Source organism: Podarcis bocagei, assembly GCF_964188305.1.
Source record: "Podarcis bocagei genome assembly, chromosome: 2".
NCBI classification, from domain to species: domain Eukaryota; kingdom Metazoa; phylum Chordata; class Lepidosauria; order Squamata; family Lacertidae; genus Podarcis; species Podarcis bocagei.
Window position 1 is genome coordinate 82,665,148 of NC_138126.1, and position 16,302 is coordinate 82,681,449.

Consider the following 16,302-nt stretch of genomic DNA (forward strand, 5'->3'; position numbering starts at 1 on the left):
TCTGGCTCTTTAAAAATACAGCCCAAAGGAGAAAAAAGATAGGAGGAAAGTCACCATTTACTACTTCTTTTAGTCAATGTCCATTTCCACCTTCAGCTCAATAAAATAAGCAGATCTTATAGCACGAAAAAGTTTAAGCTTCCCACAGTCCCGTTTCAAGCGCTTCCGTTTTTAAAAGCTTTGCTTTGATCTTGTCAGCAATGTCGGAAGACGGACTTCCCTTTTCTCGTCTCCCGCTTTCAGCCAAATTTACCGAATTTCTTTTGCCAAATTTTAAACCCCTTTACTCACGGGTATGTTGCTTGCAGTTTAGCGTTGATTTTAGGAAGAAGGATCAGCGCTCATCTGTAACAGCCGCGCGGCTTCGCTTCCGCGGAAAGAGCGATGAACTCACAGCACCGCTACCCCTCCTTCACTCCGGGTCTCCTTACGGGGTCCCTTCTGTGTTTTCGGAGCAGCTTCTGGTGCCCGCCGAGTCCCACGGCCACGGGCTCACTCTACCCGTGGTTTATCTTGATGGGTCGTCGCTATGCCGCAGCGAACGACCCTTTTCCGCGGAGCCCCTCTTCAGAGCTCGAAGAGGACCGCCATTACAGTTTCGCGCCGCCCCCGGAAGTTTGCATTTGGATGCTCTGACAGTGTGGATAATCAGGCTCCTGTGAGCATCCCAACCTATGGCTGCAGGGCGCTAACGTTCAGTGTTGTACAGTATTCTGAAGAGGGCTGCAGTTACCCAGCTTTGAAAGTTTCAGTAGCAAGAGTTATAAATCCTGCAAAGGAGAGAACCTCTTGTAGTTGTACTGAATAAAATCAAGATGTTTATCTACTACAATGGGAGAATGTAGAAGGATGGGTAGCAAATGGGAGTTAGAGCTTCAAAATACCAACAGTAAGTAAAATGTATTCTAATAGGAGTCTACACTGGAAGAGAGAGATAACATTGAATGCTGAAACCTTTTCTTATAAGATTTGAGATAAAGCCATCCTTGTGTGTGGTGTTGACTCTGGAGATGAATATATTTACATCCAGGACACCTTGAGCCTGGAATCCACTGGCATGCTGATGCATTCAACTTTATTTTAAATTGTTATTGCCACGCTGGGATATAAGCAGCATGAAAGAGCTGTCGGTGTCTGAGCCAATTATAGCCTGGAAGCCTAAGAAAGAGAATGCTGGAATGGTCTGTAGGGCAAACCATAACAAACCAGAAGCCAAGGCTTAGCACAGATCTGTAACATAATTATTCACACACACAACTTCCCGCAAAGAATCCTGGAACTTAGTTTGCTAAGAGTGCTGGGTATTACAGCTCTGTTATGAGGAAACTACAGCTGCCATGATTCTTTGGGAGAAGTCATGTAACTTTAAATGTGTGCTATGGATCTGCCCTTGGTAGATTTAGCAAGCAGTAGTTCAGGTATGAGCTGAACTTAAGAGTCAAGTCAGTATCAAAGACTGTGAGCCAATCTGCATTTTAGGAACTGCCTTTGGCATGACAATTTCTCCCAGGTCTATTGCGGGCTCTTTTATATAGAGGTAACCAAACTGGTGACAGAGTTTGCTTGGAAACAGAAAAGATGCATATCTTTAGAATAAGGCTGTTCTTGTGGCTCTCCAGCTGGAGGCTGAAGTGCTGAAATTCAGATGCCAACAATTCAAGACCCTCACCCCACTATAGCTTGACAATTTAATGTTTGGTGCTTAATATTTTGTTTTCATATTTGTCATGGGTTGCTTATTAGCAATATATTGAGAGAAGAACAAAAGTGTGCAACTCAATTAATAACCTGCCTCTACAATTTTGACAGACACCACTGTTGTTTTAGTTGGGAAAATAGCAAGTATAAATTGGATTGCCAAGGCACAGCTGCAAGCTCTGCCCTGAACCACTACCACCATGTATGGAGAGATCCTAGTCATATTTCCCCTGTGCCACCCTACCTTCTTCTTTGGCGATCACTAGTAGCCGAGTAAGATTGTCTTCCATAGGCACGGTTTTAACAATGAGTCCATAAGTGACTGTGGAGGCCAATTCTGGACCCACACGTCCTTCCACAGTGGGGACGTTGGTTTCCAGGCAGGAGTTGATCATGGTGTGGATTTGCCAAGTGTGCCTTCCTCTTAGCACGCTTCTCCCTTGCGTCCTGAGTTCGAGTGTCTTCAAAGCCCATGACACCTTTGGTAAAGGCTGTTCTCCAACTGGAGCACTTCGCAGTCTAGTGTTTCCCAGTTGCCACCCTACCTACAGTAACAGGACTCTGGGTATGCCACAGCGAGGGCTAGTGTGAGGAGTAAAGGTGGATCTATGTCTTCCTTCTCTCACAATGTATCACAGCCATGGCATATCTTTTTAGGCCTTCCAAAACAGAGTCATTGTTTTGAAGGATAATGAAAAACAATGACCTTGCTGCTTAAGGTTGCACCGGATGTCCACAATTTGGTTTCAGTGTAATTGTCAGTCCTGTGACATTGTATTTCTGACTTGAGTATGCATGCTAAGTAACTTAAATTAAATATTGTTTCAGCAAATTAAATATCTGTGCTGTTTCATATGCATGACTGTTTCCTATTTCAATATGCTTTGCCCAACCAGCTTGCATAATGAATTAATTTTTGCATTGTGCAGTTTGGGAGCATTGGCATATAATAGGAATATAATGTCCTTATGGGTCGCTGAAGCCCATTGGCAACAATTTCCCAGGTGTTCTATTAATGCTTCTCTCACAGATGAGATGCAGGCAGCTATGCTTGCTCCCAGTGGCTTGCCTGCATCCATATTTGGCAGTTACTAGTCATCTCTATTTTGCTTTCCCAGTTCACAAAATCCTTCAGGGTGGGTTGTGATTCTTCTGTCATCTTCTTTTTCCTTTCCTAAGGAAGCCCTGCTGTCTCAGGCCAAAGGCCTATCTAGTCCATCATCATCTCACTGTGGCCAACCGGATAACTCTGGAAATCCCACAAGCAGGTCATAGGAGCAAAAGCCATCTCTCTCACTGGTGTACCTGGCTCTGATTCTGGATGTATTATGTAGCTATCATGACTGATAGCTTTTTATAGTCTTAGTGTTCATGAATTTTCTTTAAGAACGTAACAGAATGTTCTCCATCCAATCACTGAAGTGTAAGAATAGCTATGATGGTATGAGATGAAGCATGAAGCACTTCCATCAGCAGAAACACTGCCTCCTTATCAGGCATCACATTTGCATTCTCCTGGACTGGCAATAATGGTAATAACCCTTATTCAATGTCTGCTACCTTGAATCGAATTTTTTAATTAGCAAGAAGTCTTTGCTGATAAATTAAAACTTTATCTGTGTTTTCAGGATTTCTAATCTGATTGCATCTGAATGCTTTTTAGCCACCAGCATAGCCACTGCTTGGTATAAAATCTATCCTTGCTTTCCCCCACATGGCCTTTCATTTGAGTAACAGTTATATTTGCTTTTCATTATTCATGGCATTCATGTCTTAGTATCTCAGAGGTCTTAGCACAAAATTGTACAATGTTAGTTTAGCACCATGAGAATCTGGAGAATGAGAATTGGAGAAAGACAGATTGATCACTGTTAGGCGAAGAGCTTCATACAGTGTTTCAGCCAAAGTGGGGACCTTGATCTTAGGTGCTCAGAGCTTCTTTCTACTGCTTGTCCAATTTGGTTGGCTTCGGACATTAAAGGGATAACCTTTCTGTCTAACATGCAAGATCAATATTTGTTCATGTTGAATGTTAGAAACCTGTTCAGACTTTCCCTCTGTTCCTACTGTTCTCCTGTGTAATGAAGAGATGCACCAACCAACCTCACCTTATGTTCAAGCCGCTTAATTAGATAAAGGAAAGTATTATTTGTGTAGTAGTTACATCAGATGTCATGCCACCTGGAAAATCCGTTGGGGTTGGAAATATTGAACCATTATCATAGCATGATAGGTAATGTTTGACTTTTCAAATACCCTTGGATTTTCCATTGCAGTCACTCTTGAATGAGGACGTCAGGTCAAGTATATGATAGCTGCTCTTCCCAGCATTATCAGGTGCCACCGTGATTAAACTTGAGAACCTTGTGAGTTAGGGAAGTGCTGGGTGAGATCCCATGGACAGTAATACTAAAAGGAAAGGGAGTTCATGATGGCTGGGAGTTTGTTAAGAGGGAGATAGTAAAAGCACAACGTCAGGCAATACCAATGAGACGGAAACATGGAAGGTGCCTAAAGAAGCCAGGGTGGCTATCTAAAGAACTTTTAACTGAGTTAAGATTAAAAAAGGATGTGTACAAAAAATGGAAAAGGGGGGAAACCACCAAAGAGGAATTCAAACAAATGGCCAGCACGTGTAGACACAAAGTCAGAAAAGCTAAAGCACAGAATGAACTCAGGCTTGCTAGAGAGGTTAAAAGCAACAAAAAAGGCTTTTATGGGTATGTCCGTAGCAAAAGGAAGAACAAAGAAACAGTGGGGTCACTCAGAGGAGAAGATGGTGAAATGCAAACAGGGGACACAGAAAGGGCTGAACTCCTCAATGCCTTCTTTGCCTCAGTCTTCTCCGATAAAGAAAACAATGCCTGACCTGAAGAATTTGGAGCAAATGATTCAGCAGAGGAAACACAGCCCAGAATAACTAAGGAGATAGTACAAGAATACTTGGCTAGTTTAGATGTATTCAAGTCTCCAGGGCCAGATGAACTGCATCCAAGAGTATTAAAAGAACTGGCAGAGGCGATCTCAGAACCACTGGCAGTCATCTTTGAGAATTCCTGGAGAACAGGCGAAGTCCCGGCAGACTGGAGGAGGGCAAATGTTGTCCCTATTTTCAAAAAGGGGAAAAGAGAGGACCCAAATAATTATCGCCCAGTCAGTCTGACATCAATACCAGGGAAGATTCTGGAACAGATCATTAAGCAGTCTGTGAGCACCTAGAAAGGAATGCTGTGATCACCAATAGTCAGCATGGATTTCTGAAAAATAAGTCATGTCAGACTAACCTGATCTCATTTTTTGACAGAATTACAAGCCTGGTAGATGAAGGGAACACAGTGGATGTAGCCTACCTTGATTTCAGCAAGGCATTCGACAAGGTGCCCCATGATATTCTTATAAAGAAGCTGGTAAAATGCGGTCTTGACTATGCTACCACTCAGTAGATTTGTAACTGGCTGACTGACCGAACCCAAAGGGTGCTCATCAATGGTTCCTCTTCATCCTGGAGAAGAGTGACTAGTGGGGTGCCACAGGGTTCTGTCTTGGGCCCGGTCTTATTCAACATCTTTATCAACGACTTGGATGATGGACTCAAGGGCATCCTGATCAAATTTGCTGATGACACCAAACTGGGAGGGGTGGCTAACACCCCAGAGGACAGGATCACACTTCAAAACGACCTTGACAGATTAGAGAACTGGGCCAAAACAAACAAGATGAACTTTAACAGGGAGAAATGTAAAGTATTGCACTTGGGCAAAAAAAACGAGAGGCACAAATACAAGATGGGTGACACCTAGCTAGAGAGCAGTACATGTGAAAAGGATCTAGGAGTCTTGGTTGACCACAAACTTGACATGAGCCAACAGTGTGACGCGGCAGCTAAAAAAGCCAATGCAATTCTGGGCTGCATCAATAGGAGTATAGCATCTAGATCAAGGGAAGTAATAGTGCCACTGTATTCTGCTCTGGTCAGACCTCACCTGGAGTACTGTGTCCAGTTCTGGGCACCACAGTTCAAGAAGGACACTGACAAACTGCAACGTGTCCAGAGGAGGGCAACCAAAATGGTCAAAGGCCTGGAAACGATGCCTTATGAGGAACGGCTAAGGGAGCTGGGCATGTTTAGCCTGGAGAAGAGGAGGTTAAGGGGTGATATGATAGCCATGTTCAAATATATAAAAGGATGTCATATAGAGGAGGGAGAAAGGTTGTTTTCTGCTGCTGCAGAGAAGCGGACATGGAGCAATGGATCCAAACTACAAGAAAGAAGATTCCACCTAAACATTAGGAAGAACTTCCTGACAGTAAGAGCTGTTCGACAGTGGAATTTGCTGCCAAGGAGTGTGGTGGAGTCTCCTACTTTGGAGGTCTTTAAGCAGAGGCTTGACAACCATATGTCAGGAGTGCTCTGATGGTGTTTCCTGCTTGGCAGGGGGTTGGACTCGATGGCCCTTGTGGTCTATTCCAACTCTATGATTCTATGATTCTATGATTCTATATCAAGTCTGATTAGTACAGTGTATTCATTTTGCCTACCAATCACAGACAGGAGCAGTCCATGGTAGCTCTTGACATTCTTGGTGCAAGAGTAGAAACTGTGGGCAGGGAGGGAGGGAGAAAGAATAGAATGAAAGAGATAGTTTTAGTGTTGCTGTATGATTTAGTGCAGGCGGGGTGTCAGAGAGAACAACACTTTGAGAACTTTTGTTTTCTCGCTGGAATTGTTAACATCAATAAGGAACAGTAATCAGAAAGCAACAAAGACTTTGTGTTCAGTAAGGCTTTGCTACGAGATAATTTTCTGATGAGGGAACACAAAGTGACTCATTAGTTATTCCACAGCTGCAGAAAAAATTGGAGCAAAGTGGTGTTAAATGTTTCCTTTTCAGGATCCCAAAGGTCAGAAATGGCGTCCTAGTTGCAGAGCTGTGGCTGGCCTGTAGAACAAATTCTGTCACTGCCCAGTTGTTGGGGGGAGCATCTCAGTGGTTCGTCTTCCTGATTTAATGTGGTAGTTCATCCTGTTAAACAAATTAGGAGCTGAATGGATTGGTGATGTCTGGAAAGTCAGTTCAAGAAGATTCACACTGATTCTCTGTTTTCTTCCTTAATGGCCTTTGTCTCTCTGAATGCTTAAAGGTCCCCCCCCCCAGAAAGAAACTTACTATTCAGTACTATGGAGCACTATCACAATGCAGCATCTCATAGGACTAGGTTACCAGAAGAAACTTTTCAGGAACTTGCTTTTCCTGTCCTACAGAACACAAACTGTTTTGCTTCATTCAAAGTCTATTTTTAAATATCTGGTGGACTATGCCTGTATTCAGTCTATGACCTTTTCTACTTCTGAGCCTTTTCTGACGTAGCAGAGCTCTTGACAATGTACATGCCCCCCCCCCCATCAAAAAGCTGGCAAATGCTTTCAGCAATTGCTTTCAGCAGCTGCTTTTACAATGAGATGGTTGCGTAATTTCACATAAAGGGCTCATCCATTTTCATTCTCATCTCTCAAGCTGTTACGAAAGCTGCTTACAAACAGAGTGTTACCAAGTGTCTTTTGGTTCCTTCCCCAGAGTTTTTTCTGAAAAGAAATTTGGGCAGATTATTGATGAAGTGCTATTTTTAATATATGTATTTGTGGTCTGTTTTTAAATAAATATAACAGCAATATAAAATAACAACAAGAAAAATACCAACCCACTCCCAAATAGCAACACCCACTAATATTAGTTACTTCATTAAATTATGAACATTGATTTTATAATTTTCCCAATCTATGGGGTTTGCCTTGCACTTTATTGCACCACTACGTGATGAAAATGCTCAATTTTCCAGCAAAGTGATTGCAAAACTTTCTACCCTCTTTTGCTAATATTATTTTTAAATGACCATCTTCCCCAACCTCGATATATTTAGTTGTGCCCAATGATTTAAGTTCCTTTCTAACTTTATGTAATCATTTCCTGTGGTTATATTTTGATAAGCTACTCAGATTTTGCATTATCCATATGCCCAGATATTTGACTGCAGAACATTTCTGGGGGGAATTATATTTCTTTCTTCTTCTATGTATGTCTCTTGGGTGAAACAGGCAACTTATTGAATTGCATACCTCTGTTGATAATTTTAGGCAGCTTCATAGTCTTGGGTTGGCATAGTTAAAGCAGTTAGTTTCTGTAGAGTGAACCGTGCAGGTGTAAAATCTGTCCATCTTTATTCCAATAGGTTAGTTTGGATCTGCCATTAGACAAAATGTGAGCTGCCTAAAACACTCCTCCAAGTACATGAAAACAGAGGTTCATCTTTTGCAGTGTTGTGAAACCTCTGCCCTATGCAACACTTTATTACAACTAAATACCACTACATTTAAGTGACTTCTTATATAGGGGAGTGTCTCCCAGAGAAGGAATTAAAAGAGAAAACAGAAGTGAAAAGGGGACATCCTGGTAGTTCTTGCTACATCTTTCCCTCATTTAAAAGGCTCAACTTCTACAGAAGCAATTATGGGATTTATCTTGTATTTTTTAAACAAGAAATCAGCCCACACATTGTGTGAGCAATATACCCATATCTGCTTTGTAGCTCCTCACATATCTCCCTTGCCTTAAATATCTTTTATGGGCTTCTGTTGCAGACAGGACTCTGTACAAGATGAGTAAGTTTCTGACCTCATCCTCTGTTTCTCTTTTATCCTCCTACATTATAATACAGTTGCCTCTAACTTCAAATGAGGGACGGAGTCTAATCTATATGCCACCAGACTCCATAATCGTGGGAGATAGAATGCCATTTATGGGGGCATTTCTCTTCTCTGTGCTGCATATTAGGCAGTTTATTGTAACTTGCCATCATGTGGTGTCTATTGTCAAAATGAGTTCAATGCTTTTCTTGTCTGCTGCAGTTTTGCATACCCCAGAATAATGTGTATCTCTGCCCTGTTGCTTCAGAAATCACCCACTGGCATTCCTTAATCTGAACACATTATCAAAAATATCACAGATTAGTATTTATATTTAGAGCTTATTTGTTTGACACTGGGGTTTGCTGAAGCAGCTCAGTTGGTCAGTTTTCCTCACCTCCGCATGCTGACCTCATAAAATTTAAAACCAAAAATAATATTAAAACAGCTTAAAAATGAAACACCATTAGCAGCAGAAATGCCAGACGTGATGAGAATTCAAAAGAATTTCCTTTTGGCTTTACCAGTGTATTTTTGACTGAGTCCTTATCATGTCTTAAATTGGAAGTGATTTTTTATTTCATATTTATTTACTTAGAGCTAGCATAACTTGATCAAGTGAAAGGAAAGGACTGGGTGGGGATATGAAGGGCACACACCATGTCCCTCTCCTATTCTTTGTAATGAGCTAGAATGGAATGCATGTGCCATTACTAAAATAAGGGGGGGGGAGGAAGCAAACAGCTTTGGTTCACCCCCATGAAAGTGTCTGTACATGTGAACACTTTCCCTGTACACAAAAGAATTGAGGCTGTAGCTCAGTGGTGGAGCACATGTTTGTATGCAAAAGGTTCCAGGTTCAATCGCTGGAATCTTGAAGTAAGGATGGAAAAGACTTGCTTCTGAAACCCTGAAGGAGGTACAGCAATTTATGTAGATTTTGGGGGACGAATGTGTGGCCTTCAAAATCTTCTTGGATTCCAGTTTCCATCAGCCCCAGCTAGCATGGTCAGGGATGCAGGCAGTTAGAGGCCAGCATCTGGAGAACTACACTACTGGTGTAGACCATACTGAGCTAGATCGACTAAACACCATGAATCCTATTTGAAAAATATCCATCAATTATCTTAAAGGTGGGTTCCAGGTATCCAGAAACAACTGCGTGGTGTGGATTTCATTCATTGTTGTACTTAGGTAATGTGAACAATTACACTGGAGCATTATTATATCTCTTAAATAACCTTACCATATCACCCAAAAGCAAATCCAGTTTAGGGATCAGATATGGAGGTTGGTGGTGATGGTCAGACATGAGCTCCTACAGAAGACAAAATATACAAGCATTATTTGAATGACATAAGGTGTTGACAGTAATGAACCAGATGGCACATTGTATTAAATAACATTATTAATGTTTCTGTTCTAAGGTAGATGCATTGGCACGGTGCTGGCAGTACTCAGATCTTTCACATTGCTTAGGCATATTTAATTAGGAATTTAATTGATGGGTAATGGTGATAATTTGTGTTTTTCTTCCCTTTCTTCCCTTGTCCCACTGTGTCTGTCCTTCCCTCCCTCCTGCACTAAAAGTGGCTGTTCCACTATCTCCAAGTTCCTCCTGCTGTTCTGCAATAGACCAGTTCCTGTCTAACCCTGAACATATTCTGTAAGTCTTTTATTTTATTACATGTTTCTGTGTCCATGTGTGTCCATGTGTGTATGTGTGTATTTATTCATTTTAATGGACATCCTAGAACTTCCTCTTGTTCAATGGCTTGTTCAGTAGTTACAGGACTGAGAAGCCCTAAACAAGGGGCACTACAGTGACCACTCCAAGCCCCCCTGTTGGTCCCCAGCAATTTTATTAGGGGGGCAATGGATTGGGAGATGGGGCTTCAGTGGCAGGCATGGGCCTGGGTCCTGAGGCATTTTGGAGAAATGCTAGAATGGGGAAATAAAGGTGGTGATGGCTGCCTCACCTGGCACTTTTCTTCAGAATGCTGGTCCCTAAGCAGTGCAGGTGTTAAGAAAGTTAATAGAAAGGGAGGCTCAGTGCAAGGAATTTGCAGTTGATTATGAAGTGTGCCATTTTCTTGTAGCCCAAAGGACAGGTGGCACATTTTATACTGAGTGTTCTGAGCTGGCTATTATTGTTGCCAAGTACAGTGATAGGGATCAAATATTGTTGCGCACGGTGATCTATAGATGTGCAAAAGAAGATTTTAAAAGAATTTTATCAATAAAGCAGAACAAATGGTTAGGACACCACAGAATGCCGTCCTTCCCTTAATATCTTGCTTGTCAACCCATGTCTTAGGGAATGGACCTGGTAGTTAAGACTCATAAGATATTATTTAAATGTTGCTGCCAGAAGTAGTGCCTGCCTTATATTTAGGAAAAAATACAGTACTGTATTCTTTATTCTGAAATCTGAAAGGCACAGTGTGGAATACATGTCGTCCCCCCAAAAATGCTTGCCTGCTTATATTATGAACACCCCCTTTTTTGTTAAGAATCCTAAACCTCAGTATTTCAAGAAGGGAATTACTGTAAAAAATATTTTGGAAGGAAGTAAATCATGGGAATACGCTGATATTATCCTCAGTTTTGCATACTGTATTTCTCCTAGACAAGGCTTCAAGGAGTTCCCTGAACCCATTTGCACTTACCTCCTGATGAGTTCCCACCTACTTTCTTAGTCTTGACTTTACAAACAAGGACTGAAGCATAACAAAAGGCTACAAGAAGGTCCAGGAATTCTGAGCTCAAGATAATGCAAGTGAGCACAGAATCTAAGTCTGATAAAATGACTAAGGGTCATGTACATGGGCAAAAATGTTTATTGGCAAATATCAACCCAGCTTCTTGTAGAAGAAAGCTATTTTTATTTGATCCCGATGTTTAAGAAAATCTTAACAGCCCATGCTGTGTGACAAAGAGCACTTAAATAAAAAGTTTACTGAAAAAAGACGAACTCATTAAGGAGGAAGATGGAAAGCACTTAACAGACATTCTCAATACAGGATTTCCTATTATGGGGTCAGCTTTGTCCACATAATACCTTGGGTGTTGTTAAAGCAACATTTTCTCAGGCTGGAGGAAACTGTCCAAAATGACTCAAGAGGGAAAGATATCTCTAAGCAAGCAGGGAAATGCACTATTGTTTCTTTTCATCCCAAGCTGCCACTATACTGTATCTGCATGTCTCATTTTGTAGTTTAAATGTTACTGTTTTCAGAGGCTTTGAAGATAAGCTACAAAAATTTATGCTACCTTACACCCATTGAGCAGTGCATGTTAAAATAAATTATGGAAAAATGCAAAATTCATGCATTTTTGTGTGAAAGATCCATGCAGAGCTAAGTGGGCAGTTAACAAGTGTCTTCTTTATGGTTTCTTCCTAAAATCATAAACAATAGTTTTTGAAGCTATCTGATGATGGCTTGAACTCATGATTTGAACGCCAGTTAAAAGCAGCAAAATCCCAGAGGTACCCAACGTGATCTCTGACCACTGGCCATCCTGGCTAGGGCTGTTGGGGGGGAAGGGCATGGCATTGGCTGCCTATGATATGAATATTTCTTTAGCAGGTGGCCACCAATGAGTTATTATGCTACAAAGCTGTAATATAAGGTGTGTGCAATTCCATTTTAGGTATGCCAACAACAAGGAATTTAAGCCCAGGGCTTTGCATTGACATAGCATTAACAGATGGTGAACAGCAGTCAAAAGATGTTCCGTTTATAACAACTAAAACTATCTCCAATTTCAGAAGTCATTTCTTTCTTTCAGTTGAAACTCTGTGACCTTGTAGCTGCCATAACCCTGCCAGACGTGTTGTGCTCATCTACTTGTTATTTTCCTGTTGAAACATCTTAGTGGGATGCTAAGAGTTCAACCAAGAACATAGTCTGCAATTTGCCAATGACAAGGACAGACCATATTTGTCAAGTCTTCAGTCGCAGCTTTGATTAGACTCCAACGTAAAAATACGTTCATGTTGCTAAGGCAATATTAGAAATGAGTGATTCATCTTAGAAGGGAATTAACTGTACTGAGGTACCAGTTGTGATGAAATGATTAACTCTGACAGGCTGGAAAGCGGGAAGTTGTGGTCTGCAAAATGTTAGGTTATTTTGCAGGTACAGGTTGCAAAAATGACTATGAGGACTAGTTTGACTGTGATTCTACTGAGCAATTCATTAAAGTTCATCAAGCCCACTCACTGCAGATAAGATAAATCAAATTCTGCAGGGAACTAATGTTATTTATTTATAAACAAAACACATCATTTAGTTTGATCTTCTTGGATATTTATTATTATTATTTTGCATATGTTCAAAAGGCAAATTTCCATCAAACTGGTCTGAAGGGAAAATGAAATATGAGGGGACTTGAGGTTCATTTTATAAGGCCATATGAAAATAATATTGCAGCATGTACTTTAGTGCAAACAGGTGGGAGGGTGTGCACAGGAAACAATATTTAATGTTATCTCAGTAACTTTCCTAGGTTATTGGGAGGGCTTCCAAGATAAGGATCATGTGGCTCTACCCCAGAATTTCCTCTAGCAAATGAATTCACTATTCCGCTATTTACAGAGCAATCCAATATCCCCTTATGCCACACTTTGGGTGGGGGTGGGGTCAGGGTGCTGGATTGAGTGGTGTCCCTCCCTCTGCAAGCATCACTCTGGTACTGATCACCATCTTCCACCTCCAAAAGGGGCGGGCAGGAGACATGCTGCCGGGCTCTTCACTAGCAGAGGGAGAGGAGGAGGCGGTGCTGAGCTGGTCTGGGATCCACTGAAATCTGAGTCGGTCTCACTTGGAGCTGGCAACCCTCTCCAATCCCCACCCTGAGCAGCTGGACCGTGGGTTTTTATTTATTTATTGAATTTATGTCCCACCTTTTCCCTCATCCCAGTTATGTGCCATTAGGGCAGTCTCACATTGGCTCCTCAGTGGTATTTGGGGGCATTTACTTATTTTTAATTATCTCCCTTGGCTCAAATCAAGCCCAGATCCAAGGGGGGAAATTGTCACTGATGAATGGCCTGAAACAAGCTGGAATTCTGCACATTTATTTCAGTAATGGTTGTGGGCATCTATAATGTGTCAAAAGAAGAGCATTTTTCTGTTCTCTCCTCTTTCGTGCATTTTCTGGTGTGTCCATTAAGGCCAAGGCTGTGTATATTCCATGAATCATTCTGCTTTAGCATTGAAAAGTGCAAAATTGGGTAAGTGAGCACAGAACTCAGCATCCTGAGGCCACAGCTTTAAAAGGGGGGGGGGCATAAGAGGTAAATTACTGCGTAATATGGCTGGACTGCTGAAAGTGTCTGATTTAAATCTCAGAAGAATCAGGGAGGGAGACTTAATAGAATTTCCATTCCTAAGAGCCAGGCTTTGGTGTGCCATGCATTGCTCTGTTCTTCTTCATGGAACAAATAAAATGTTCTAAATAAAATGCATGCAAAGTATGTATCACTTTTGCAGCATATATATGCTATGCAGAATCCAGCTTTGCTTACTTCAGGATTTAAATTGCATTTTTTCAGCTTGAAGCAAAGGTTTCTTGTTGCGAGCCTCTTCTTATATACGGATGCATTTCATCTAGAATTCACATAGCCAAGGAAAGAAGCCCTTGTTCTGGGAGATTTGGTGGTACACCAGTACAAAGAATAACTAGGATGTTGTTACCAGCAGTGACATTGGTTCTACATGGCAATACTTGTGGATTCAAGGCCCAACAATGCCTCCCTGCCTGTTAACTAGCAGCCACATGGCAAAGCATACAATGTAAAACAAAGAATGAAAGCAAATGATTATTTCTTTGTTTGTTTTACTACCATCCTTCACCCTAAAGTGCCAGGGTGGGGTACAACAATTAAAACAAAATGTTAAAAATTTTTACAATCTCAAAGACAAAATGGGTGTATAAAAATATACATCTCAGGTGTCAAAAGCCAGAGCAAAGAGGGGCATCTTAAGGAGATACTGAAGTGGAGAAGCACAGGAATGCTTTTGTGAATCATTGTCCAATGTGTATGCTGGCCAAACATTGTCATGAAAATTGAGTGTTTTACACTGCACTGCAGCAAAGAAGCTACACCTGCAAACAGAACATCATACAAGCAAATATTCTTTTCCTCTTCTGTTGTGATGCATCTGAAAAGAGAAGAAGAACTTGTTCTACCTCTGAGAAGCTTCTTACTGGCTAAATGGTGGCAAAAGGTGGCGTGTGAGAAATTATTGACTACTGGGATACTCCCATGTGACCAACAAAATAGAATTTTCTCCAGCCACTAATAATGCAAATTTGGAAAATGAACTTTCTCACAGAGTTGGAAGCTAGAAGGTTTTCTGACCAATCCATATTGTGCTTCTTTTGTTTTCAGTCCAGTTCCTGGGGTGATAGCTACAAACTTAGCATGCTAGATCGGCAGACCAAACGACTGTCCACCTGTTGAACTGTGCCTTCCTGGTGAATCATGGTGCAGATGGCAGCGCCATTTTCAGAGCTATAAACAGTATAATTGTCATAGCTCTTTGAATGGTACTGCCATATGTACCAGAAAAGCAGCATTTAGATGTGTAAGGGCTTTGGGTCAACTGAACTGCCTTCGTAAATTGCTGTATATGGAATTCTAAAGTGAGCTTGAATGCTATGTTAAGCTTTAGAGGATATGCTCCAAGAATGTTGTCACCTGCAATAAATCCAAGTATATGTCAACAAATTGATCATGCAGACAAGACATTGAGCAGCAGCTCAATGACAAAATGACTAAAATCAAAACAAATAACCGGCAGGTTGTTTGCTTGAATGAATGGTGTATTTCTACAGTGATGTATGTTTAGCATGCACTTGTGCAGGTGTTTAATGGATCTCTTTCCAATAAAGCTACAGAGCAAATCTGCTTTTCGGTATGACTTTAAATATTTCCTTCAAGATCTGCATGCACTGGTGGACAGAAGAGTACCCATAATTTGTGCTGTAAATGCAGAAAAATAAAATGACGAAAGACTGTAGTAATGGTAGAGGGAATGATACAGAGAACATGGTGGAACAAAGACCACTTTCCCCTAAGACTCCTCTAACTTGGTGTGGAGGGCTGTTGCTTAGTGATAATGTGCCTGTTTTACATGAAGATGGTTCCAGGTTCAATTCCTGGCATCTCCAGTTTTATAACAATCTGGTTTTAATGGTAGATGCAAAAGACCTGTGCTTTTGACTCTTAAGATCCATTGTTTGTAATAGGCAAATTGAGTTGGAATAAGTTTTCTTCCTTTGCTCCAACCTGTGACTCCTTGCATTCTGTGCTGTTGATTGTGACTGGCATAGTGGGCTGTTTGACCTATCATATTGTACATCCGAGAGTATGTAGAGCAAACTTTTCTCTGCTCCTCTCCAAGTCATTCTCTCTAATTCAGTGCCAGGCATAATTCATTTTTGAGTTCTCTGTCCATCTACCATGTTGCCCTCTTTATTCACTTGTATACACATTACATTTCCTGATCAAATGAAATAAAAAGATGTTTAAGTCACATACATATAAAACAGACATTTTCTTTATTTCTTTGTATACAGTGGTACGTCTGGTTACGTACTTAATTCGTTCCGGAGGTCCGTTCTTAACCTGAAACTGTTCTTAACCTGAAGCACCACTTTAGCTAATGGGGCCTCTCACTGCAGCTGCGCGATTTCTGTTCTCATCCTAAAGCAAAGTTCTTAACCCGAGGTACTATTTCTGGGTTAGCGGAGTCTGTAACCTGAAGCATATGTAACCTGAGGTACCACTGTATAAGAGTTTTACATCTCCAGGGGATAAAATGCAGTAGGTGATTTCAAACCTCCTTTAGTTCTTTATGGCAATTTTGACTCGCCCTTTTCAGTTGAGAGCCAATTCTGTTTTCATGTTT

The 16,302-nt window shown here is 41.2% G+C and overlaps 1 protein-coding gene across 5 annotated transcripts in view; it reads left to right on the plus strand.

Moving 5' to 3' along the window:
* HTR4 (5-hydroxytryptamine receptor 4) overlaps positions 1-16,302 on the plus strand; it is a 178,752-nt gene that overhangs the window by 140,839 nt on the left and 21,611 nt on the right. The window contains exon 8 of one of the 5 annotated variants that reach the window (XM_081178633.1): positions 9,971-10,046. The exons of the other annotated variants lie outside the window; for them this stretch is intronic. Coding sequence (XP_081034759.1) covers positions 9,971-10,031 — 61 coding nt within the window. The 3' untranslated portion in view covers positions 10,032-10,046. The remainder of the gene's footprint in view (positions 1-9,970; positions 10,047-16,302) is intronic. 5 annotated transcript variants of the gene reach the window in all.